This window comes from Pezoporus flaviventris, unplaced genomic scaffold (genome assembly GCF_033815535.1).
Source record: "Pezoporus flaviventris isolate CSIRO_AGI_PZ_B2104156 unplaced genomic scaffold, CSIRO_AGI_Pfla_v1 ptg000002l, whole genome shotgun sequence".
Classification (NCBI taxonomy): domain Eukaryota; kingdom Metazoa; phylum Chordata; class Aves; order Psittaciformes; family Psittacidae; genus Pezoporus; species Pezoporus flaviventris.
The window spans coordinates 44,072,797-44,098,875 of NW_026892550.1; the positions used below are offsets into that span (position 1 = coordinate 44,072,797).

At 38.2% G+C, this 26,079-nt stretch overlaps 1 protein-coding gene across 3 annotated transcripts in view; it reads left to right on the plus strand.

The window, feature by feature from the left end:
- SH3D19 (SH3 domain containing 19) overlaps window positions 1-26,079 on the plus strand; it is an 82,756-nt gene that overhangs the window by 1,190 nt on the left and 55,487 nt on the right. For all 3 annotated transcript variants that reach the window (XR_009747452.1, XM_061476625.1, XM_061476631.1), the window contains exon 2: window positions 16,226-16,265. Coding sequence is in view for 1 of the 3 variants with exons in the window: in XM_061476625.1 (XP_061332609.1) it covers window positions 16,226-16,265 (40 nt within the window). In the remaining 2 variants the exon portion in view is untranslated. The remainder of the gene's footprint in view (window positions 1-16,225; window positions 16,266-26,079) is intronic.

The window sequence follows — 26,079 nt, forward strand, 5'->3', positions numbered from 1 at the left end:
ATCGTTTTCATAAGGGCCATTTCCAGTGAAAATGTCAGCCACACCGTGTATTTAAAGTTGAATTCCAAATATTCCAATTTTGTCTAATTCTGATACAACCTTAATGATATAGCAGCTGATACAATTCATGTGGTTTTGCGTCCATAAGCAACACTAAATTGAGTGTTCCTTTGTAGATGACAAAAACACAGCAATTCCAGGGACTCGGGGGGACAACTCGGGACAGGCAGGCTCTGTGGCTTCCAGTGACCCTGCACATGGCACTGGATAGCTGGGCAGGTGCAGGATTAGCAGGAGCCTGTTGAGACCATTGTGGCTTGGCATGTGTGCAGGGTTTTGCCTTCTCTAGGTGAAAGGGTGCAAAAAACCAAGTGTTGGTTCCTGAATGGTTTCCTCAATAGCTGAATGTTCACGCTGCTAGTCACAGTGTCTGGGTTTTAAAGGTACTTCTTGTGGAGATTTTTATTAGCGGAAAACATGCAATTGGTTCTGCTGCTTTTATATATATATGTATATATAAACTTTGCTGCCGCCTTGTAGAGCAAACCTTGTTCTCATGGTTTGTCTTTAGCACAATGCTACTATCAGTAATAAAGGACCTGTGTCCTTTTTTTTAAACTTTTATTATTACCTTTTTTAAACTTTTATTATTACCTTTTATTATTACCTTTTATTATTACCTGTGTTCTTTTTTTTAAACTTTTATTATTACCTTGTCCTGACAATCCCTCTTTGAAATGGGCCAGGCACTGTTTACATTAGTAGTGTAAAGTATGTGTGCATGAATGGCATTCTGCTTTAGCTGTCTCGCCTTCTTTCCATCTGTTCGCAAGACTCTACAGTCGAAAACAGAATCTTTATGCCACATGAAGATTCCCAGCGGAGCTTTCTTAAGGCAACTGTGAAGAGTATCACCCAAAGTGGATGAGTTTGCTGTTCTTCCCATATTTGACAATTCTCTTACGCCTTTATTTATAAGCCTATTGAAAATAAGTGGGGTTGGTATTTTTTGTTTTTGCATGTAATATGCAGTTACACTACCAAAATGGTAATGTAAAATAGGTGTTAAATAAGCCTGCTGGATATTTTTGCAGGGTCTAAGAAATGTTGTAGTTGCATCTTTGCAGACAGTCAATTTAAGCATTTCAGTCTGTTAAACTAATTGTGAATGTGAGCAATTTACATTTCTGGTATGTGCAGCTTATGCACGCAAGTGCATAAGGGCAGTTGTTCACCTTTGTCCTGCACATATAAGGCGTGTATACAAAGTAGTAGTTGAAAGGTGAAAGTTCACAAATGCTTCTGTCTTACTAAACACTCAGACATGTAATTAGCGATATTTTATTGGAGGACTAGAACACAGGAAACTGTGGAACAAAGAAGTAGTATTTTCCCTCGAAGCTACTCACAGCTGTGCTACGCCACATACTGTAGGATGAAGCCAGCTAAACTAATCTAACAGCTTTTTGCTGCTGGAGGTGTGATCTCTTCTGTGGATGTTCACTTCTGTTCTCTTCCCTGTGTCAGCTCCGCTGCTTGCCCGACCTGCTGGTGAGTGGAGTTGCCAAAGTTGTGGTTTGGTGGCAGCCTGGGCTGATCTACCCAGTAGCTGCTGAGGGCTCGCTTGGAGCCCTTGTGCTCACTGGAACCTGCACCAACCTGTTCTGGTGCATTGGCTGAGCTGAGAACCATTTTTCTTGTCCTCTTCAGTGGATGGGAGTCTGCTGATTCAGCTGTCTGGAATGGTTTTGTAGAGGTTGTGATGAATGTTGAAGCTGGCACAAGGGAAAGAGTAGGAACATGCAGCCGGAGGGAGGTAAGAGACTATGCCAGTGAGGAGTTAGTTTGGCTTAGGTTGCTGCGAAACTGCAGCCTGCAAGCTGTTAGAGATCTGCTCATGTAGGTGTTTTTATTTGGTTGTTTGGGAGGTTGGTTGGTTGGTCATTTTTTGTTTGTTTCTGGATTGGGGGCATTTTTGCTGGTTTAATGAGCTGAAGAGGCTTGTTTAAGCACTAGACAAGTGGTAGAGCTGATGTTAAAGCAGGAAATGGAAACTTGGAGACATGAGCAGTTGAGATTGGCAGGACCATCCTTGTCCATGAAGCAGTTGTAGATAGCTCAGGTGACTTGTCTGTTTGCTTTTGCCCCACTGCACGTCATGACAATGGAAATGTTTTTCTGAATTCAAGAAAAATTCTGGAAAACCTGTGAGAAGATGCTAAGTAGAGAAATCTGAGACTGTTCAAATGAAATTACTTTCCCTTTGAGAAAATGATGAGTATTTGATTATTTTTTTATACATGTATAGTATCATCTAAGTGATAAGGAGGAGAACTAGGATACATTCATTAAAAATTCAGAAAATTAAAAGTAGCTGCATGAGTTCATTAAACTGAATTATCTGGTCACTTGCTGGGGGAAAGGAAGCCAGTCTTGCTGGAAACCTTCAGGGTTTTTTACTGCTATATAAATAAGTAAAATAACAAAATTGATTTCTACCCCTGTTGTTGCATATTTCTATCACATACATTATTGCTCTGCTCTGGGAATTAATAGAAAATGATGGAATCTTTATGTTTAGTGGTTTTATTTAGTTTGATTTTAATAAACTGGAAGCAAAAAAAAAAACCAAACAACCAACAACAGCAAAAAAATGAAACTAAAATCCTATTTCCTTATAGACTTTTGGGCTCTCTCCAGCCTAACTTTGGACCTTAATCTGGTGTGCTTTTCCATTCTGACTAGCTTTTTATTATGTGACTGCTGACTAACATAAGCAAACTTGCAGGAAAGTTTATAGTGAATGTAGTTAATTTTAGTTATGAACTGCATTGGTTAATTATGTGTCCTTGCTGCTGCGTTAGGGCTGAGGGAATATCTCAGTATTCTGATGTTATCTAAAGTGCACAAGGCATTCTTAACATAATCAGTATCTGTATTATTTCACTTTGAATTCTGGTCAGTGTTCCTTGAGAAAAAATAGCCCATTATGGATGTGGCAGATGTTTCTTTACTTAGAAATAAAATAGAATTGCCCAATATAGAAGTCAATAATGAAATTTATTTGGGTTCATAATGAAGAGCTATTGGGATTTGTACTTTATTGTGTGGTTAAAAGTACAGATGGTCAATGATACAAGGCAAGGCTTTGACTTAATTTAATATTGCTCTGTTTTACTTATCACAAATGCTTGTCTGTGGTTTGTTCCCACACATTGGCTGTAAATTTTGCATGTTTTGCTATGCTGACTGAAATATCTTTGGTTTATTTTGTTTTGTTAGTTCTTTGTTGTTTTTTTTTTTTGTCTACACCCCCCTTCCTCTCATTTCACTGTAGCATTCCAGATGTTTTAAAATCTATAAGATAATTGTAGATTATGAATGAAATAATCTATTTGTGGTTGGTTGATCGACTGAGTCCTTTGTTGGCATTTGCTTTGTTGGCTTTTTTTTTTTTCCAAAACAAGATCTAGTTCAGAGTTGGATCAATTCTTTATGCTCCTACAACTCCCACATCAAACTGGTGCTGACTTGTTTTGGAAGCTGAGAACAATGAGCTGTGTCCAGTATAACAAATTAAGGTTGACTATTTCACTGCTCAACATGCTGAGAGGTTATGGGGGTACATTTGTGTAGTATGTCTGATGAAATTCAGTGAACATGAATTTGCAGGCATCATGGACTTTTTACAGATAAGTGAATACTCAGCAGTTGTTTCCATGTTAATGCAAAATATGTGTTTGGCCTTAAGAAGTAAAGAATAAGTTGGTCTGAAATTCTTCACGGATCATAACATGAACATCTTGGCCTTAGTACTTCCCAAGGGGTGCTGGTGACTCTGGAGCAGAGAGAAAGCATGATTAGGGGAAAGGTGACTCTAAGAGTTAGTTGCTGTGTTCTTAAAATTCTAACTAAATCTTATCTTTAAGAAGCATAAAGATCTGCATCTTACAGAATGGAATTCAGCTTTGTTCAGTTGGAAACGTCTTCCTCTGCATGCCTGTGTTCTTCAGTGCTGATCTGGAAATTGTTCTGCTTGTCCATAGTGAGGATAACCATTATTGCAAATTATTCAGCAACGAATGAGTGGGGGCAGCATGTGAGCAGGTATTTGTTTTACGTATTTGATCGGTATTCTCGGATGGTCAGGAAGCAGTAGGATTGATTGTCAGCTGGGTATTTCTCTTCCATCTTTCTCTGGGGATTTAGTCTGTTTTGGTTTTGTAGTCCCAGTGCATGCTGAAGGGCTTCAGTTTTAATAATTGCCTGGGACACCACCAAAGTAAAACACTTGACATTTGAGGAGCACAAATAATGTAGTTTTGCTGTAATAATCTCTAACTGGTGCTGATATGTTGTATTATGCAAGTATTAAAAAAAATTACCTGATTGGGCCTTTTCCATGGCCAATTTAAGGTGATGCACACATTTCCAATAAACTTCATAGGCTTTGAATGTAGCTTACTTGAGGTCACTGTAAGACACTAGCTAAAGCTTTTATGGAAGTTAAATATTGTAGCCTATACATGGAAATTCACCTGCATATCTTGAAATTTGAGTGTACTGTCAGTGGCAAGAAAAAACCTGTTTGCAGTTACTTGGCCAAGAGTGTAGACTGAGCCACAAAGAATGTTATGTCTTCTGAAGAAACAATTCTTCTGGATATGAAGGCTGCTCTAAGAAAAATAACAGTAACTTCTGATAGTCTACAAGGTGATTCCCTAGCCAAGGAAACTGTAGAAGGATAAATAATAAGTATTATAAATAAGCATTAATGGTAGTAGTAAATGATGAAATGGACTTTCTTCATTTAGGTTATAGCCAAAGCAAGGCACAAAAATGTATCGTTGCATAAGGAGCAGTGAGTCTGTAACCAGAGAATAGCCCACTGATTTATGGTTGCCTAAAGACCATGCTGTTATAACTGTGTTGCAAGCAATCATTTCCTGTCAAGGTAACAAATGATAAATTGGGGTTGTTGCATAAAGAGTGGGGATGGGCAGCAAAGGGCAGAATGAATCATAACCTCATTGCAAGAAGATTTTGTCATAGTAGTGGTTGTTTACAGATGGAAAAAAACTTTAATATTTGTAAATAAATTTGCCAGTGTTTACTTTTGAGAGGTGAACCTTGATTTAAAATCTGGGAACCACAGAGAAGCAGTGTTGACTCTCCGTTAAAAATTGATATATCTCTCTGTGTGTTGCTTCAACAAGTATCTTGTACAATATGTGCAGTATGAAAAAAAAGTTTGATAGCTCTTAAAGCCTTTTGACATAAACTTCTGTTGATGTTTATTATCTATAGTTAAATACAGTGCTTTACATTTAGCATGGCTTAATTTCTCCGCTTTGATGATTTTGTGTCTGTGGCCATGGAAATGAGCTCTGGGGTCACCTATTCCAGCCTCATGCTTGAAGCAGCACTGTTGCCAAGGCTAGAGCCATTCAGCCAAGGCCTTGTCTAGCTGTGTCTTGAAAAGTCTATCAAAAGAGAGGAGTTTGCAGCAGCTTCTTTGCCTCCTCTTTGCCAGACTACAGAAGTCCAGCCTCTTCAACCTTCTCAATGCACAGTCCTGTCTTACTTACTCGGGTTCTCAAACTGTACAAAAATGGAGTGGAATGGCTTTGTTGCTGGCCAAGATTTTTTTTACCGTTCTCTTGAAAATCAGCATGCACCAAAGTTACTGAAGTGTTCCAACAGCCAACTTGGGAAGACAATGTATCGTCTGTTTATCTGTGGTTTATGCTTGGCAAATATCCTTCCCTTCAGTGAAGGACAAAAATAAGTTTTGCAGGAAAGCACAGATTAAGTGGTTGATAGCACATAGGAAGAAAACTTCTTCTTTGAACTGTATGAATTTTGAAAGACAGGTTTTTACTGATATTGGTATTTTTAAATTGACCATCTGATGCTGTGCTGTGTTACATTAACTGCTTCAGGTGGTGGTGTAAATCAGCAAAGATTTGTATGGTTTTCATGTGTTTCTAAAAACATCAGTTTGACATTCTGACTTAACAATTTAGGATCTTCTTGCAAGACTTAATGGAATTCTAAATAAGGTGCTTCAAAGATGAACTTAATTGGTTTATGAAGTCTTGCATACGTTACAAAACAAATCTATACCTGCTTTCTATGGCTATATGTAGTTGTGTTTGAGTCTGGCTTGAAGGGCTATCTCAAAGCAAGACTGAAAATTTGCATACCATAGTAGGAGATGAATGCAGCAGATCTTATTGTTTGTGTCTTTCCTACTGCCTTTTTTTTCCCCTTAAGCTTTTGAAGAGGTTGTATTTATTTTGTGTGTGCGTCACCACTTCAGTCAGATTGTTCAGGCTTTTGGAGAAAATGTTACTGGATCAGAGCATGCAGAAGATTTCAAATGACTGACATTGTTGTTTCTATAACTAATAGGGTGTACCACCTCCCCTTTCAGAGCCATGGTAGTAGCTCTCATGTGCCCCAGTGTGCAAACTGGAAAAAGACATGGAGCAAAAATTTTGTGACTTCATATTCTTAGGGATGTCCTACTGGATCAGACAAAAGATTCAACTCCTCAGGTAACCTGTTTCTTACGATTGCCTACAAATGTCTTCAGGAAAATATGCAACCAACACTGTCTATTTGATTTTTATTTCCAGAAGAGATTCCTTCCCCTGCAGTCAATGTCTTAGCAACTTCTTGGAGGATGCATATGAGAGGCCCTGCTATATTTTGCCAATGGATTTATCTTTCAGAAGTTCAACTCCTCGTTTGAATCCACTTACACTTTTGATCTTCAAATCTTACATGGTAGTAAGGAACATAATTATTCATTACATAAAATCAGTAACTACCTTTTACATGCTAGTGGGTATTTTTACTGGGTATTCCTTAGTTCTTGAATTGCAATGATAAATTTATCATTGATATTTTGCTTTTTGAACATTGTTTTGAGGATGATAATTCACACTGTTAAAAACTTGGCTAAAGTTTCAAGCACTATTTCCTACAAAGGGGTTTCTGATCCATTCACCCTCTAGATAGAGTATTGTATGCATAAAAGAAATCATTTGTTGTTTTCTTTTTTTTTTCCTTCAGCTATAACATTTTGCTTCTATTTAGAAGAGATCAGCTAAAATTGGTATCAGTTGTTCAGGTGATACATTTGTATTCATCGTGCAACTTGCATTAAAACCTGAGCACTCAATATCATAGATCTGCACATGAAAATCGGTTCAAGTTGTGCGCATCTCTGCTAAATCATTCACAGTAATATTTGACTGTGCTGTGATGTTATTCATTATTAAAATATTGTTGGCTCATCCTGTTGGGACATAAACGCCTGGAATAAAGCTCAGCATTCTGACAACTTTTTCATAATAAAGTAGCTCCATCAGTGTGCTGTATTCATTTTATAACTGTCTGCACTGTAAATCTAGGGTGCAGAAACTAATAGAAATGTGGGACTTGGGATCAAAGTTAACATTATGGAACAAATATTTCTCCTTCTACCTAGTACTTTGAAAATAGCATTTTCAGGTGACACATATTATCTGAAGGCAAATGCTGTAAAATTTGTCATTTGTCATATGCGTGCCAACCTTTGCAAGTATGTCTGACAAAACACCCAGGGTTCTCCTGACTGTAACAATGAAGTTCACCTGAAAATGGAGTTCCTGAGGGTAGGTCACTTGCTGCAGTCTACCACATATGTTGTTTAAGCAGGTCAAAACAGTGCTTGGAAGAATGGGACAAATATTGCAGAATGATGAGATGGAATAATGCTGCAGACCTCATGTATCCAGTGCTCATGAGCATAACTTCATGATGACAAAAATGTAGTTTTCTATGCTGGTGTGGAAAGCTTGCTGTAGATCACCAGTATCAGCTCTGGAAAGTGCATGGTAGCTGCTGCCATGACATTAGGCACGTTTCATTTCTCTAATTGCTGTCCACTAGCTTGATGTTGGTGGATGCATTATCAAGAACTATTTAATTGAAGTGTGTCATATGGTATTTTACTCTTTGCATCATAGCGATGTAGAAGTACTTATTATTGTATTTACAGAGGCTGGATGCCTCTGAGAGGGTGTGTAGGCCTTTTAGGTGTGTGCACATGAGTGGGAAGAGGAGAGGTCTGGGAGCATGTGGAAGGAGAGATTTCTCTCCAAGGTACTACAGAATTGGAGCAGTCTTTACCAGCATTACCAGAGTGTTTGTGAACCCTGGGTTTGTCTGTGCTAAAAACAGGGTCCTTTGTTTTGAGGGCTTCTGGATGCTTATGGCTTTGCCATCATTTTGCTTGGTCATTTTAAGTTGCCTTATGGTTTTTGAAGTCTCTCATTGAACACTAGGAAAACTGCTTCATGTTACCGTGAATGGCAACTGAACGGATGGATTTTGTGTTTAGAAGACTGATGACATGTTGTCTGATGTCAAGGCTAGAGACAGCTAAAAGAATGACTTTTATAATAGGTGCTTTTTCTATTGTGTATATTTTGAGGCTGGAAGAAGGAGGAAGTACAGTTGCTAAATATTTGGAAAAACAGATGTGAAAGCTCTGTGAAATACTGTAATTTCTCAGGAGCCCAGAGACAGGTGCAGTCAGCTTTTGTCTGAAATAAAAGGGTCACATGTGAAGAATGAAAGGGGTAGGTGTCTAATATGAGGGGTTGTTTATAAGGCATTTCTTGGAACTGTGACTTACTGATTTCATTTTGTACACAGAGAGGCCACAGTATTTTTACTATGATTTGTATGTTTTTTAAGTTGTTGGAAATCAACCATATTATCAGTTTTTTAATAAAATATAATATGCCAAGCTGTGTGTTCTGAACTGTACCTATTTTTGCTGAGCATCCTTGAAAATCTTACCGAGTGGTGTAAAATCCCTGTGCTCTGTAGAGGTTGTCTGCCTCCTTTCATCACAGCAGGTGATGTTTCTATCCTGTGACTTGCCATTTCCTTGTTTGACCCCCTCTTTTTTCTGCCTATCTTCCCTTTTTGTAAACCATTGTCATCTTTTTCAGTTTTAGGGCTTGGGAGGAAGTCTGTATGTTCCTTACTGGTTAGGCATGCAGACCTGTGTTAAGAAAGTAATGTCACTGGTGTCCAGTGTCCAGTGACTGCATCTTTCTGTCCTTAGCACAGTCACATAGGACCTGTGGGCTGCTGCAGTAATCCTCTGATCTTTGGCATTCTTACGGATTAGCGGGAGCTTTGGTGCAATCCCACTGTTTGAATTTGGCTTCTGTTTCAAATTCCTATCTCAAGTTGTAGTAAAACCCTAATTTAGTGTTGGTCATGTGAGTCTGTGCACCTTCATTTTCCCATGGACACAGAAGGCATGGCTAAGTGATCAGATTTACTACACAGGTGGGCCTTCTGAAGGAGGTGGTGGAATCCAAGGTGGTGCAAGGGATCCAGCTATAGATAGTGACTTCTAATCAAGGACCAAAGGGCGCACATATGCAGATTTACACGCGCACATGTTGTACCAGTAACAAAGGAGTCACAGGTTCCTTAAACGGGATTTGGTAGATGCTTAACACTTACCTTGGAATAGATGTGGATAAACTCATCACACCCCTCAGTAAAATGTCTTCAGAATGCCAGGTGACTCAAAACTTAAAAAATGAATTTTGGATGCTGATCTCTATGTTATGAAATGATATGGATTAAAATATTACATGTTTCAAGAATAAACAAGTGCTGGGCTTCCTGTTCTGTGGAATACTATGAGTTGCACAACTTCTAAGCATGTGCTCAAAGCTAATGGATGAGGGTTATCTCAGGTAGCAACAATTCATCAGTATATACCAACATTATTGAACAAATCAATTTCAAATTAATCCCTTTTATGATGTTTCTGGATCTTGTAATGTTTATTTTATGATAAAGTGCAAGAGACCTTTTGGGGAATAATCCATTTTGTAATACTCAAGAAAAATCCAATGCATGTGAGAAGCAATTTGCCTTCCCAGTACTTTTATTTCTGTGTGGCTTTTGGGCACAATTACACGTGTCACTGGAGGAAAATATTTTGTTAATAGGCTATTTTCAGATGCACTTCTCTAGAAAATCAGTACTTGCAACAAAGTCATTGAGGTTTAAGAATGTTCTCTTGGTGGTTTATGTGAACTGTGTAAATGACTTGGAGATTCTTTCATAATAAATAGTGACATAAATAGGGACTAATAAAAAAGGACTGCAAAATATTCCAAGAACAAGCTATTGAGTATTTCAGTGGTATCTTAAGAGAAAAAAATACTGTTGTTTGCCTGGTTCATTCTTCTGTTTTTATAGAAGTTGTGCTTTTATGGCTGAGTGTGTTACAGTCTTTTAATAAGTAAATTTCTTTCTCTCTCTGTCATTTCATCCCTTCTAGTCTCCAAGTTCTTCTCCAAGTTCAGACCTCTGCACTTGCACTCACAAGAGTGCCTGATTCCTAAATAGAAAGCAGCAGCATCTCTACTGCTGTCAGCGGCCTCATGGGGAAATAATCAAGAAAGGATTTTTCTTGTTTGTTTTAAAGCTGAATTAGTTTCCTATGATATTGAAGTGGGAATAGCTTCTGCTGAATTGACATGCAACGCATTATTGTGAACCTGTGTCTCACCCACAGTGCACTTCCATTATGCACTTCCAAGTGCGTAATGCATAAGATCACACTGGAGTCATTTGTTGTTGAGGTTTGCTATCTCAACAATAAAAACATACTGTTTTGGATAAGCAAATTCAGGAAATTTTTGATTGCCCAATGGGAAAGGATTGTTGGGTTGGCAGGGAGGATTGGAAGGGTGGGATTTGCAGTGTTTTATATCCAAGAATAATAGAGCGTAGTAGATGGAGATTCCTTTTTTTGAAAGTAGTAAGTTAGGGTGTGATTTCTCAGAAAGTATAAACAATGATCCGAAATGTATACAACAAAAGCTGTTTCTACCACACATGGTTTTGTACTTCATAGGTCAAAGGAAATTGCTTAAATGGTGGAAGTGATATCCCCTGCAGTCATAGCCTCAAATTATCCTTCCTGTGGCCAGGAATGCATAGGTTTAGGAAACTGTTATTCAACAGAAGAATACACAAAACAAACAAGCCAAATGCCCTATAGAAAACTTAAAGTTTCCCCAGGTATGAAGTGTGCCTTTGATTAGTGTGGTAAAGGGCATGTTGTGACAGGAAAGCGTACCTACGCACAGGTGTTCAAAGCTGGAAGCTCTTTTAGTGCTGGTCCACAGGCAGGACAAAGCCCTGAGCAGCAAAATATTTGAATACATTTGGATTTGGCATATGGTATATGAATGCTTATAAGATGGTCTTTTAATACAGTGTTTATTCACACGTCAAACTGTATTGCATTCATTATATGTCATGTATCAACACCCTATGGCAGGCAGACATACCATAAAACTGATCTCTGTTGTCTAGTTGAGGAATATGCAGAGTTTCTACAGGCATGCTAAATCTCTGATTTGGGAAGAAAAAATAGTATTGTGCTCCTGAATGGTTAATTTCATTTTACTGGCTGTTAGCAACATCAGAGAAATGTTTTTCAGAAGCATAGACCTAACATTTCTGAAAAGCCTAGGAAGAAAGGGATTTTGTGATTATAAACCCTTTGTCTCAGAAGGTTTGAGTCAATTGGTATTTTTCTCATGAAAGTATAAAAATAAAAAGTATTAGGGCTTGTCTTGAGTTGCTCCTTCTGTGATCATGATGGTGTGCAGGTATTTATGTCTGCTTGTACCTGAAGTACATAATCTAAGAATTATATTGCACTAATCTCTGGGATGTCTTGTATGAAGATGTGGGGGTTTGTACATACAGAATTTGCTCATTTCTTGCAAAAAGAGCTTTAGAAAGAACTGTATCCTAAATTTCCCTCTTAAAGTCTGGTAGAAGGTACAAGTGTGGTAACACACATATCTGCCTATACTTGATTGGGTATCTATTTTGTTTATCATTCACGGCCTGAGAACAAGACAAGTTCCCAGTGCTGAGTCTGGTCTAGATTCTTATAATATGAACCTTTTTGGGAAGTGGTGAGAGCTTACACAGTCTGTTTCCTTTCTCTCTTGTTTCTGCAATCAGCCCCACTCTTAGATTGGCACATATGTTCACACTGGTGCATGCACACTTCTGCTGTTGCAATGCAGGAGTAACATAGGAGCAAGAATGAGGGGATGGAAATTCAGGCTCACAAAACCAAATCAGCAGCAAATGTAGCACTGGCAAATGTGTCATCTGTTGTCCAGTAATTTTTTTTTTCCTCTTATATATTGTAAAAGTGCACAGAAGGCTTTAAAGGTGACTGTAGTTAATCTCTTCAGCAAGTTAAAGAATATGGTCTTTGGATAATTACAAGTTTTTGGTCACTAGGCTTCAAGATCAAATACTCAGCCAGAGTTTGAATGTGTTCTTAGGTATGTGTTGGGGTCCTCCCACTGAGAGCCATGTATCAGTTGTGCTTAAGAGTGGGGAAAAAAGTATTACTCCAAATATAAAAAACTGCAGGAGTGCTTTGTGCTTACAAGTCTGGGGTACTGTTTAGTGTTAAAAGTGACAGACAAGTGTCCTTTCATTTGGGGGGATTATAATGTTTCGTTTTTTTTCCCTGCAATGTGCTGCTCCGGAGTTCAGCAGCATGCTGTAGAATTTAAAGCGAGTATAAAAACTGTCTTTACAATTACAAATTTGAGTTTGTCCTGGTTTTGTGGCCTTTTGGAGCAAAGGGAAAGCTATACATAAACTAAACGAAGAAGGTTACTTCCAAGCTGCTTATTAATCTCTCCTTGAACCTTCTGCCTTTTAAACAACAGATAAGGGACTCTGCTGTTGTAATGCTAAAATACATAAATAAATTCTCAGTTTTATGGGTTTTGTTGTATGTCAGTTCCTAACAGAATTGAGTGAAATTTATAGTAGATTCTGTGCAGTGGAATTAATTTGCATTGTTCTGACTCCTTACCTGAAAGAAGTGCTATAAAAAAAGAGTTGCTTTGAGCCACAGTGTGCCTTAATAGGATGGAAAACAAAAAGATTGCAGTATTGATGGCAGTTACTGCTTATCTTGGTGTGAATAAAGCAACTAGTCTTGGAAATCCTGCACAAATGCAGATCTTTTCCCCAGAAAATGCACAATTTAGTTTGAATGAATTTGAAATGGAGAAATTTTAAATGGAAAAATGTGAGGCTCTTGACCTGATGCAATTGGCTAATATGGACCGTTGTTCCATTTAAGGTAAAAGTCAACACATGGTACCAAAATACTGATATGGTAGGATCCATTGCATTTCTACATGATGCCTTGTAAAGTTGCTGCATCAATCTTAGCATCTACATTTGGTGAGGCCTGGAGGTTTACAAAAGTATGCTCTTTGGGGATTAATGCATTCAGATTAGGACAAGGTGTATAACCTTTTTCAACAGTTGCCTATTGTGAGAATATGATTTCTCTATATATTTTGTACTTCAGTGTTGCCAGCACTGTGTAAAAGTCCACTTTCCCATTGCTTGGTTTATCTAGAGGATTGCTATTGTTACAGAAATGTTGTTACAAGCATCTTGTTACTTCTCATTATGAAGCCACTGCTGTGCTGTCAGGGGCAAAATCCAACAGAGATGGAGATAGCTACATGTTTTCCTGAAGAGTATTATGATATCCTGCTCCCTCTGGTGGCTGCTCAATTCAAGACCCATAATTAAGATAAAAAAATACAGTATTTCCCAGAAATGGAAATGCTATGTGCCCCTCTTTGCTCCCTTCAGCCAATTCATCTTTTAAAAGCTGTGGGATGGGGGTAAGAGGAGGGAGGAAGTTCTGCTTTGGGAGGTAACTGCATTGGAAGCTTCAAAGTAGTTCGAAGCAGCAAAACGGGTGTTAACTTTCCACTCATTTCTCAACAGCATTAAATGTTTATACTTAAATTTTTTTCTAGTGAGAGCACACTTTTCAGTTGAAGTCATTCTTAGCAACAAGATACTTTGAAGAAGCTTGCAAAATAAACAGAGAAAAACAATGTCTCTGGTGTGAGCCCGTTTCTTCTGGGCTTTAATATTCAAGAGATGTGTGACATTACTTGAATTGGTGCTCGTGTGTAATGCCAAGCCAGCATCTAGAACTGCAGAATTTAAGCACTAAATTGAAACATTCAGCTCTTTGAGTCTCTTGTTACATTTGATACTAAATAAATTTTTTAAAGATTAAGTTCACAATAACCTTAAACAGGAGCAGTTTTATTTCTCCTTTAAAATGTTAACTGCATGCTTATAGAATTTTATTTGCCTTTGTTCTTTCTCGTAAGACCAGTGTACATGTGGCTGATGTGCTTTCCCTATGTTTAGTGGTAAATAAAATATGTGAAAACAAAGGCAATGTTTCCCGTTTCAACATTTCAATTAAACATAAAGGAAAAGGGAGTTGCATTGACTTCCAGGATGAGCAGGTTGTGGCAGTGTGGCCAAGCAGTGGTGGATCTACTGACTGGATGTAGGCTGAGGGGGAGAGCTCCCAGATGCTATATTTACATGTGCTCTGACTTCTTTTCTTCCTTCTCACTGTTGTATTCACACAATGTTTTAGAAGTGGAAAGATTTTTGTCTAAATACTGTTAGACTGTGGCTGCATATGTAACAGGGAACATTGGTAACAAGCCGCACATAGCAAACAGATTTCAGTAGGAAGTCCTGCCTAGTTTTCTAAAGTGCTCACAGGTAAGGAAGCTACATGAACAAACTATGAGGATGGAAGGAGCCCTTCTGGGTGTGTTTGAACAACTGTTGCTGTAACTCTGGTTTGAGCTGTACCATCCTGTTTCCAGCTATCAGCATAGTGCATGGTGTGATGAAATGGAGATCACTGTGAGTCAGAAACACAATAAACTATACATTGTGTGGCTATGACAGCTTGGTGGGAGCACCTACAAATAGAAAAAGCATTAGATACTTCTTTGAGCAGTGTTGATATGCAGTAATTTTTTACTGCTTCAATGAAAACATAATCAAATGAGCACTTAAAATGTGGAGAGGAAAATATTTCTTTTGTACATGAAATAAAACTACAGAAGCAAATGTGTGTTAAAAGAAATTTTATTTCAAATGCAAGAGCTTTAAGCTTAAAAATACAATCTGAGTATTTTTTAATTTTTTTTTTTAGGAAGACTCTTATTCTTCTGTAATGTCAAGTTTTTTAGTGAAGTGTTTACTAACACAAGAAAAATGGCCTTCTGTTTAAAATACACACAGATGGAATCAGAAGCAAAATTACCACGGTCAGGGGAGGTTATATATAGCTGTAAGTGTATCCTTCTAATTGCAGGGTGGATCTTTCCATAATAAATTATTAAAATCCCCTCTGATTTTAGCATATATGTATTTTAGGGGAACACAAATCTCAATTGCTTCTTTCAGGTAGTTCAAACAGTCATGTGATAAGAGATATTCTGGACTTAATGTAAGTGGTAATATGTGAACTCTAATAACACAATAGAGTGGTTATTTTGTAATGCTTGCATGATAATCTTAACTCTTACGAGAAGTGTTTTATACTTTGCATATCAGAGCTTTCAAAAATAAAACTTTTCGAAATGTATCTAGAGTTGGCTTTAGCAACTGATAAATTGTTCAGCAAAATAAGTTTGAGTTGATGTGATTGTATCGTTTAGATTTTTATTTGCAGGTCAATCTCATCAGTGCAAATAAGTTAAGTGAAATGGATGATAAACAAAACCCTTTCTAAAAGCACAGAAAGGATCAGTATCTAGAACACCCAGAAACTGAAGAGTTAATGATGGGGCTGCACTGGATTCAGTGTATTTGCAGATGTTGCTGCAACCAACTGCTGATTTTATTCCCATCCTGTCAGGGAACTCTGCCAGCTGTGATTCATGGAATGATTTTTTTGCGCTGAGTAATCTGTGGTTTTTCCTTTTTTCCTCTTCCCTCTCCTTATTTTTACCCTAAAGTCCTATTCATTTCAGCTAAAGGGAGGGGAAGCTTCCAAAGCATTAATACAAAACATTACATACACTGTGTTTTGACTAGAGGAATTTTAACAAACATTAAACTTGCAGTAATTTTACATAGTCTCAGACAGAGTAGTCCAGCAGAAAAACAGTTGTATGACAGAATTAGCTTTTGGTTTTGCTAGTCATATAGTGTCACAGTTCTTTTAAGACTTCTGTACTAGTATTGCTAAAGAACATCCAACTTCTGTGCTGATATTATGCCTCCTTTCTCACAGATCGCTCTGAAAGAAATAAACCAGACTGCCGCTCTTCAGGGTAAGAACCATATTTCTGTATTTATTCTTCCCTTCTTTTCCTTTTTTTTCTCCTTATTTTTTTCCTTGTTTGGGATGAACTAGGAAATTGTCCAGAAAAATAAAATGCCATTCTTCTACTTCTCTGTTTTGGTAACAGTAATGAAATACCAAAATAATTGTGTTAAGGGCAATGTTTTCATATTCTTTACAGGCAAAATTTTCCAAGGAATTAACAGGGCTTATTAAACTGTAATTCTGCGCACTTCAAATCCAAAGGCTTGTTTATGTATCACATAGAGGGTTGTTTGGTAAAACTGTGGTTTAAGACAAGGAGCTCTTATGACTTTTGCTTCTTTGGATTGTTTGCTTCTGTAACAAGAAAAATAATTCTTGGTTCAGTCAAGAATAGCAACACTTTATTATTTATTCCATTAAACTCATAACTATCATACCTAAGGGTTTAATACAGAGAGAAGCAAACAAATGTGTTGTAAACAAAACAGATGTGCACATACATTTTGGATTTAGAATTTCCATCAGCAATTCCCATGAACTTTTCAGATATTGATTTGCAAGGCCACATCTTCCCTTTAGCTTCTGTAGTTCTCCTTCTTCTCCTCTTGTTTTTAAAAACAATCTCATTCTCTTTTGCCTTATTTCTACGCTCTCCCTTTCAACTCTCCACCAGGGAATAGGATCTCAGCCGTATGCTGTGGTGGATAATGAGATTTTAATGAAGTAAAGTGATAGAGCAGACCAGCTAACACTGGCTCTTCCACTCCTTTTTGAAAAGACTTTCCAAAGGATGCCCCTGGTGTCCAGCCTTCTGACATGACATGGCCTTTTCATTTGATTTTTACAGTCTGATTTTTTTCTTTGTTACATTTTTATGGTACAGTGGTGTAGCTTTTATAGCTAGAAGAACAGAGGGAACTGTAGCCTTTTTTTACAGCACAGCTGATGGGTTGTATCTATTGTGTGATGTGATGGAAGAGAGAATGCTTTTCCCTTCCCTCCCATATCCGCAACAGCACTGTAGGTGTTTCCAGCAGTGTGTTTAAGTTGCAGGGGAGTATTGCCTTTGTCTTTGATTACCTACATTACTTATGTCTGCTTAAAACATTACTGTATGTCCTGGTTTCCTTCTGTAATTAAAAATACTTGGCTTTTTTCTTCAAAATGATGCAGTTACATGCAAGTCTACATGTCTGAAGTTTTACTAGATCATGTCATATTACAATAATGTCAAATCCAAGTCATTGTCAAAAGGAAATCTGATTTTATAAAGATCTTTAGTTGAAGCTTGAAGCAGCTTCAGTCTGTTTCCCCTTCTTCTGGCTGGTCCTCCCCACCAGTATCATTTTGGTCTGGAGTATTTTAAAAGTTCTAATTTGGAGCCAAAAGCAAAGTGAAACTTCTGATTTTTTTATTTTTTTTTTTTCCATGGAACAGGAATTTCACGTTGGACCAGCCCTCACAATAGAACATTGCCCTCAGTTGTCTGGGTTACAGATTCCAAATTCTCATTTGGAAAACACAGGGAAATTAGCAGTATGATGTAGGTGGCTCATAATGTTCAGCAAAAAGCAGCTCTCAACAGTCTTTTATTCCAACTAGTAGCGCATGTGCTTTCTAACCATGTATTATGTATCTTCTGCTCCCTTTTCAATCTTGCTGGCCATCATGTCATGATTGTTCTGCTTTCCAGGATGAGCTATGAGGAAGAAAAGTCATTGTTTAAAGGGTAGTGTGGTTTTATGCGCACCTCGCTGCTGCTTCTAGGTTAGAGCAGGAGCAGCCTGCCTTATTTAGATGACGTACTGTGCTAATTGATATTGCTACACTCTGTGGTTCATTTCTCATTATAGTTGGAAGCATAACCCTGTGGCGACAAATTGCTGGGTCAGATTCTTATCCCCAATCTGGCCGTATCATGTCTGGGAAAAGAGCTGCAGGCGCATGAAGACTGGAGCCCCTTGCTGTAAGAGCTGAGGGAAAACTAAATAGTGAAGTGTGCAAGACTTCAATTAAAGTGCAAAGCACACTTCTTGTGTAACATGGGCAGCATTTCAGAGCTGTTTGAGTTCCATTTGGGACAGTTTTATGGCTTATGCCATTTTATAATGAGCTACTGCACACACAACACTTTTTTCTCTGGGGACAGTTCATGACAAAGGAAAAAGAAAATAAAGTTGCTCAAGGGCATCTTGTCTACTGTCTTCTTAAGCTACATGTGCTGGAATGCATCTCCTAAAAGAACAATGTGCCATCCCGTTCATCCTCTAAAGTGGAACAAAAATGATCCTGCAGGTCTTTGTACTTGGACTTAAGGTCTAGTAACAAGAATTTCTGTACTAGAATTCCTATAAAATAGTGGAGATGGACATGAGAATAGTAGGTGACCAGATAAAGAGCTATCCAGTGAACCTCAAGAAAGGTAGATATCTTAAGATGAAATAGTGGGTGTAGGTGTTCCCAAGAGAGAGCCAGAGAAGTAGAAGTTTTTTCATAAAAAGCCCTGGTGAGTTCTTGCCCAGCAGTCTTGATTAAATTAATCACAAATGTGGAACACTGGGATAAGAAGAGTTAAAAAAAAAAAAGCCAAATCCAACCACCACCACCACCTCCTCAGGCTCTGTAAGGTTAAGTTTTAGTCTGGAACACGATCAGCTTAATAAACACGTGACAATATTTCTTGTGATTGCAGAGGTCTAAACTTGTCCTTTCCAACATCATGTTCTTACGTGTTTCTGTGTCTCTGTATTTCTAGATCAGCTTGTGCTTGAGTCTCCACAGTATGAGGGATAAAGTGCTCATATACAATGAAATAGGAACAGTTTTAGAGCATAGCTTGGACATAATTCATTTGCAGTGAGAAGCATATAAAAACCTGTTCTAGATAGAACAGTATAAAAATGACATTTAATATAGTTCTTTTTATTATAAGATGATACTATTTAGATAATGCAGGGTGAGGCATGTTTATAGCAGTATCAAGATCTGTGGCAAATATTCTGGTTATGTCATTAGCCTAACAGATGTTTAGTGTGGAAGAAATGCTGCAAGAAGGTAAAGTATTCTGAGTGGTGATACTGGGATCTAGCACGACACTGGGAAGACATTTGGGGAGTGGGTGAATCAAAACGTATGAGTAATGTTTTAAAAGGAGGGAAATGGATACTAGATAATGCTCACAAAATTTGCATTAATGCACATTTGTCTCGTTTGGCAATTAGCAACCATCTGGCATGCAGGAGAGTTTAGATAGAGAGGAGAAGCAGAACAGGGCCTGTGGATATCTTTTTCATGCACTGATTTTTTTGTTAAATATTAGCACATTAGTAAGATTAAAACAGATGGTCTCTGAATCTAAATAATGCTTATTGCTATGTTAAACTTTTATCAAAAAATGTGTAATTTCATGACCTAATACTAACCAACCTTTAATGGCTGTATTTCAGACAGTGTTAAAGATATGTCTGTACTGGCAACTGTGATCTGTAATTATCATTATTTCTTGATTTTGCTGGCAGGTCATGCAGTGTTGGCTCTAATAGCTTCAGGTCATGCACTACTGTAACACAGGTCAGTTAGGTCAAAAGAAGCAGCCCCTTTAGTCTTATGCTTTTAAAGGTTTTCCAACTAAAAATTATATGATGGGAATAGAACAGAAGATTTCAGGCATCCACATCTTTGCAGCTAATCTCTGAACATCAGTAAAGCTCATAGAAGGAACTAGATTAATTTCATTATGCTTTTGGGTTTTTTTTTTCCCTTTGGGGTAAGGATTATGAATGAAAAAAGTTCCTGAAACACAGTCTTGTAATGTGATACCATTCGCTGTAGCTGCCCTGACCTTGGAGATGAGAGGATGAAGGTAGCTAAACACTGCAACAATTTATTGAGACTTAGTAGCATATCAATCACCTGAAGAGATTTTGATTCCTAAAATCTAGGAGTCTACTGTGAGAGCTTGCCCTCAAATTGGGGAGGGGGAAGAAAATAATTAGTTTGTTTCTAGAAATAGTTTCTAGGTTTTACTGGCATATAGTCTGCCTGCTGATTGCAATGTGCTTAAGTTCTTTAACAGCTGGTTGCCTTCATTTGATTGAACTAAATTGGTCTTTTTTATTTTAAATACATCAAGTCAACAATGCAAATAGACACAACCCTTCTTTTGTTCCTTTATAAAGGAGCACTTGAAGTGGCTGATCAAAGAGTCTACGGATCCCTTTAGTGAGTATCTGGTAAATGAAGCTATCATTTTAATGAATGGCATTTTGTATCTTACTTTGGGTTTATTTTTTCTTATACAGCAGAATGCCATTAGTGAAGGCTTCTCTGCATTTCTGTATTTCTTCTGCTGTGTAATGTTGATCTTGTGAAGTTATATTTAATAAATATTACAGTAATGATCTAATTATATCTTAAGAATGTGAAGAAAGTGAGAGGTGGTCTTGTACCCCTACTGAGGACGTGTACTTCTCTGTTGTGCCTTAGTCAAATCAGCAGTGTGGAGAGACTTTTGATGCTACTGCTGCTTCTGCACTGAGAAATCACAGAATGGTGGAAACATTGGCGGTAAAGGACTTCTGCAGGTCATGTAGTCAAACATCTTGTTCATAGGGGGGAAGATCAGGCCAATGGATGTCTTTTTCTAGCCAAGTCTTGAAAACCACCCTGGAGAGGGAGATTGAGCCCACTTATTTGCAGCCCACTTACAGACTGCTTGTCTGTCTTGTCCTAACTTTATTTCCAAATGATGATGCTGTGGGAGACAGTGTCAAAAGAATGAGTCTAAATCTAGCTCTTCAGTTCAAACACTGGACTACTTAATACCCACAAGGACCAGATTCATTCCCACAAACATTGTGAAATATAGTTTTTCATTGCTGTCGTTCAAAAGTCTGATATTATCCACTGGCAATGTCTGTATTACCCTGTCAATGCAGCTGTTCCACAAGCAAATGTCAGGCTTTTGCCCATCCACCCAATGTTATAGGCTGTAATACAGATCTGAAGTTTCAGACTTTGAGCCTTGCTGATACTCATCTGGAAGGGAAGGGTTGTGTGCAGAAGAAAGAAGGAATGTTGGGGAATGATGCTCATTTCATCATTACATTCTTATTCTTTATATTTAGCTTTTATGATTTTTTTAAGGCTTGGGAGTAGCAGGTTACTCTTAGGTAATGAAAAGAGCAACGTCCTACTTTTGTACACCCCTAGTAGGTCAGAAGTTTATATAATAAAAAGTGTCAAGTCTCCTTCCTAAACCCTTGGGGTGCAGTTTCATGATTGCCCTGAGCTGAGTTCATCCTGTGCCACTCCAGAAGGAAGGATCTCATTCCCTCCTTTGGGCTGTAATCAGTGCTCATGTGGTTAGCTGGACCAGAAGGTGGGCTCCATGGGAAAAAAAAATAGCTGTGTCTCCACTTTACAGATGAAGCAGGTTCAGCAGAAGGGGCAGAGTAATTTCTTGTAAATTGCACATAAATCAATAACAGAGCTGGCAGTAGGGACTCAGTGTCTTGACTTTGTTGTTTGTATCTAAAAAGTAGGATCGTGTGGCTCCATTTTTTTCATTCTGAGAGCTAAATTTTGGACTCAATCACTTGGAGTGTGGTGCAATCCCACTGATTAACTATGGATTTAAAATGGTGAAATTTGAGACTGGAATCTGCTTATGTTTCTGTCTTTTGTTTATCATGTGTTTCTGGTCAGCAGCACGTGCTGTGCACATCACAGGTGTACCTCCTGGGAGTAGAATAAGCTGGAGCAATTTTGTGCAGTGTATTCGTTTGCTGTAATAAATCTTTATGTTTACTTTATTCATTGCAGTGTTAATTTTCCCTGCTCAATTTATACTTATGTGTAAATGAGGGGGGGGAAATCAAAAAATCACAGGTAGAGCAGAGGAATAAATGGCAGATGGGTTCAGCTTAGTTGCTGGCAACTGGGGATTTTATGGGTATCTAGAGCCTGTGGGTATTTGTTTTAATGCTGCCAGTTCATCACTGTGTTGGGGATTTTTGGCTATTCATCTCACAGATAGTGGTAAAGAATTACTGTGAAGGGTGCATCTTAGCCAGCCTTCCAGGTTCCTTATTCTTAATGAGAGAAGAGGGATTGGTTTTAATAAAAGAGCATTCTGTTGCTTGTTTCTGCAAAGGGAATTTTGAAGGACTGCTTGATTTGGTGTGCTGAACAATTCCTTCCGTTGTCTGGGCTGCCCTCCAGTGCTTATGCTAATTCATAATGGAAAATACTGCTGAGAATGAGATGGTTGGTGAAAGAATAAAAGAAAAAGGTTCACTCTCCTTCTTCTCTCAAAGGATTTTGGTGCTTTTCTGGGCATCTTGTGTACATGAGCAAGTTTCACTTTCCAATTGCCTTTCAGAATAGACTCCTGCAGAAGGTACTGAGGACAATCCAGATACAAGGCCACTCTCCTTGTGCATTAGAATTGTTCGGGGCATAAAAAGCCATGGTGGACCTTAGTTCTAGAAAAAGTGGTTTCAGGAAGCGCACAATTACACACATCACAGGTTTTTTTTAATCATGGAACTTTCCTTTTAAAGGCAATTTTGACCAGATTTCAAATTTTTCCTATAAAATGGCAATAATTCTCTTTAAAGAAAACACATGGCTTTGTCTTTTAACCCAGCTTTGAGGTGGATGGAAGAGGTGGGGAGAACTGGAATTCTCTGTTAATAAGTAACATGTGATGGACCAAATTAATCAGTCATGGTTATAGTTCTGTTTCTTTATGATTATTCCTTTTTTCTCACAACAACATTTTGGTGGCAAATAGCACATGAAGTTAATCTGATGGATGGGAAAAGTGCTGGAAGAGGATTCTTTCCAAAAGTATTTGTAATAGGATCAAAGGAAACAGAGGAGGAGGAGCTGCTAAGGGAAGCCTTTGGAATAGGTGTCAGGGCTGAGGAAGGAGACTCAGCAGGTTGTATGTACACTTCAGGCTCAGAAGTAGCAGTAGTTTGGTTCTCTCTGAAAAAAAAATAAAAATAATTATGTTGATATTTTAAGAGTACTGGAGCTGATACTTGAGCTGTGATTTATTTCCCATAGGATTTAAATAGGTTTCTGTTTAGTTTAGGACAGTATCCACATTTTCCTTCACCTTTGGAATTTGAGTGGGAGAGCTCAGTTTGCTGTTGTATTGTGTTCGTTTCCATGGCCTCTTACTCAGCTGTGCACAAGAGAGAAGTGATTGTTACCGCTTGTTTTTTTCTTCTCTTTTTCTTACTGCTCACCTACTTTGTCATTTCATTGAAAGTTACTCTTTGGTGTCTGCAGATCTTTCTAGTACAGATAATCGGTTACCTTAAGTAGCATCTGATTTTTGGGAGGTTGAGCATTGAAATGGTTGATCAAGTACTCTTTCAAAGCATGTTACAGTTGCATCCACACTACATCATGGGAAAAAATATTCCTAGTGAGGCCTGTCACATTGTTAGTTGCTTTCTTCCTACTGTATTTCTGTCTAATGCTTGCTGTGCAACTTGCACAGCTGTACTTTAGGCTCTGATCCTGTCATTTGTGAGACACTGCATTTCTGATTTTGCTACAGGATTTCTCTTTTCAAAAGCAGGCTTTTGCTCACTGCAGGTACCTAGTTTTGACTATCTGTGAGAAACTATAGCCTCACCTGAGCTAGTACTAGCCCGTGCAGACAAGGATGAGCTGCTTTTGCATGTTTCCAGCTGCTTAAGCTTCAGGAAGAGATCTATGATTCAGTGGTACAAAAAGTCATGTTGCCTGATCGCTTGGAGGCAACAACCAAGGCAGGTCACCAGCAGGTCCCTTGCTACAGATGACTGAAATTAGACCACACAACCTTAAATGTGGAAAGTATTTATGTAAGTATGGTCTTTGTAAGTCTACATAGCCACATCTGAATCTTGGGAGTGTTGTTATGAGAGGTTTGTTGTCTGTTCAGGTTATAATGGACATTCCTATCTTCTGAGGCTTGAGGCAAAGGTTGACTTCTAATTAAAGAGAAGGTCCAAATCTAATCATAGTGTTACACACAAACATAGTGTTACACAAACAATTATTACTTTGTTAAATCTCTCTTTTGAACTACAGCACAATATCAAGTTCAAGTGAAAGAAGTACATCAGTGATCTCATGTTATATTAAGCAATATTTTTTTCTTGGAATAAATGTTTAGTTGAAAGCAATAGCTTTGGTTTTACTATTATAATTCTTCTAGTCCATGTTATCTGGGCTTCTGCTTCTCCATCCCTTCACACACCAGCATCTAGTATTAATATAGCATAAGTTCAAATAATTCTAAATCATTTTATGATTGGATGAATTCAGGAAGTTTGTTCCCTCTCCCAAGAACCCAGTTTCTTTTGGGCAGCTGCTTTTAAGACCATTGTGTTTCTATTGCCCCTTCTAAAATATTAGGTCTGTGCTGACGGGTGAAGGTTAGACAGCTAGGAAGGAAGAGGACAGTATCATGGTCCAAGTACAGTCATGACAGCTGCAGGAGAGGCTTTGTCACCACACCTTACTACTGTATAGGACAGAAGATTATTTGCGTTACTGCCAAATCTATCTTCTTCCTTCTGAGGCTGTTGACAAGGAAATGTGTTGTGTTAAATGAACATTTTACAGTGTAGGCAGACTACCACTGCTTTTTGTTAATAACAGCATTTTTTTTTCGACCTAGGATAGATCTGAAATGACAACACAGTTCTCTGTATTTCCTTTAATTACTATTCCCATACTGTCTTTTGTATTATTATTTTTTTTAATTATGTCTGTATTTGAATTGACAAAATGTGTTTGTTAGTGAAGTAACTGCTTTGCTGAAGGCACTAAACAGGTATTTTGCGCTAAACAAAGATGTACTTGAATGGAGATAAAAAGCAAAATCATTAACATTCCTGGAGGGCATAAAACAGAAATTACCAATATTATTTTCATGTTAAAAAAAATATTCAGAATTTTCAAATGTCTTTAAAATTAACCCAGAATTTGTCCTTTTGTGTTGAGATTTATCTTAGAATCATAGAATCATTTAGGTTGGAAAAGACCTTTAAGATCATCAGGTCCAACCATTAACATAACACTGCCAAGTCCACCACTAAACCATGTCACCAAGTCCCACATCTACACATCTTTTAAATACCTTTAAGGATGGTGACTTATCCACTTCCCTGGGCAGACTGTTCCAGTGCTTGACAACCCTTTCACTGAAGAAATTTCTCCTACATCTTTTTTTACAGGGAGAGGACCACTTCCCTAGTCCTGAGGGACACACTGTTTCTGCTAAAAGCCAGGATGCTCTCTTTCCATAAGCCCTGCTAACTCCTGTGCAAAGATCCTTCTCCCACTTTGAGATAGGTGTAGCGCATCTGTGGCCTGTAAGCCTGGTGTCATGTAAACTGACCCATGATCAAAAACTCCAGAGTTGTGCCGGTGACACCAGTCTCATAGCCGGGTATTGATCTGCTGGCTTTTTCTGTTTCTTCCGTCATCATTTCCTACAACTGGAAGGATAGAAAAGAAAACTGCTTGCGCTCGTGAACCCTTAACCAGTCATCCCAAGGCCCTGAAGTCTCAATTGCTCTTGGGTTTCTTGTTGCAACTTCATTGCTGCCTACCTGAAAAGTCAATAATGGACAATCATCTGAAGGCCTTAGCAGGGTAGGAAGCTTCCTCTTCTCATATTTAACCAAGGCTCCTGGGAGGCACCAGACTTCCCTAAGAAGTGGATCTGGTCTGCATATTGAGCCATCTGTTTCCTTCAGAAAAGGGTCTTGTATGACTGCAACCCATCTTTTTTCTTTCATGGAAGC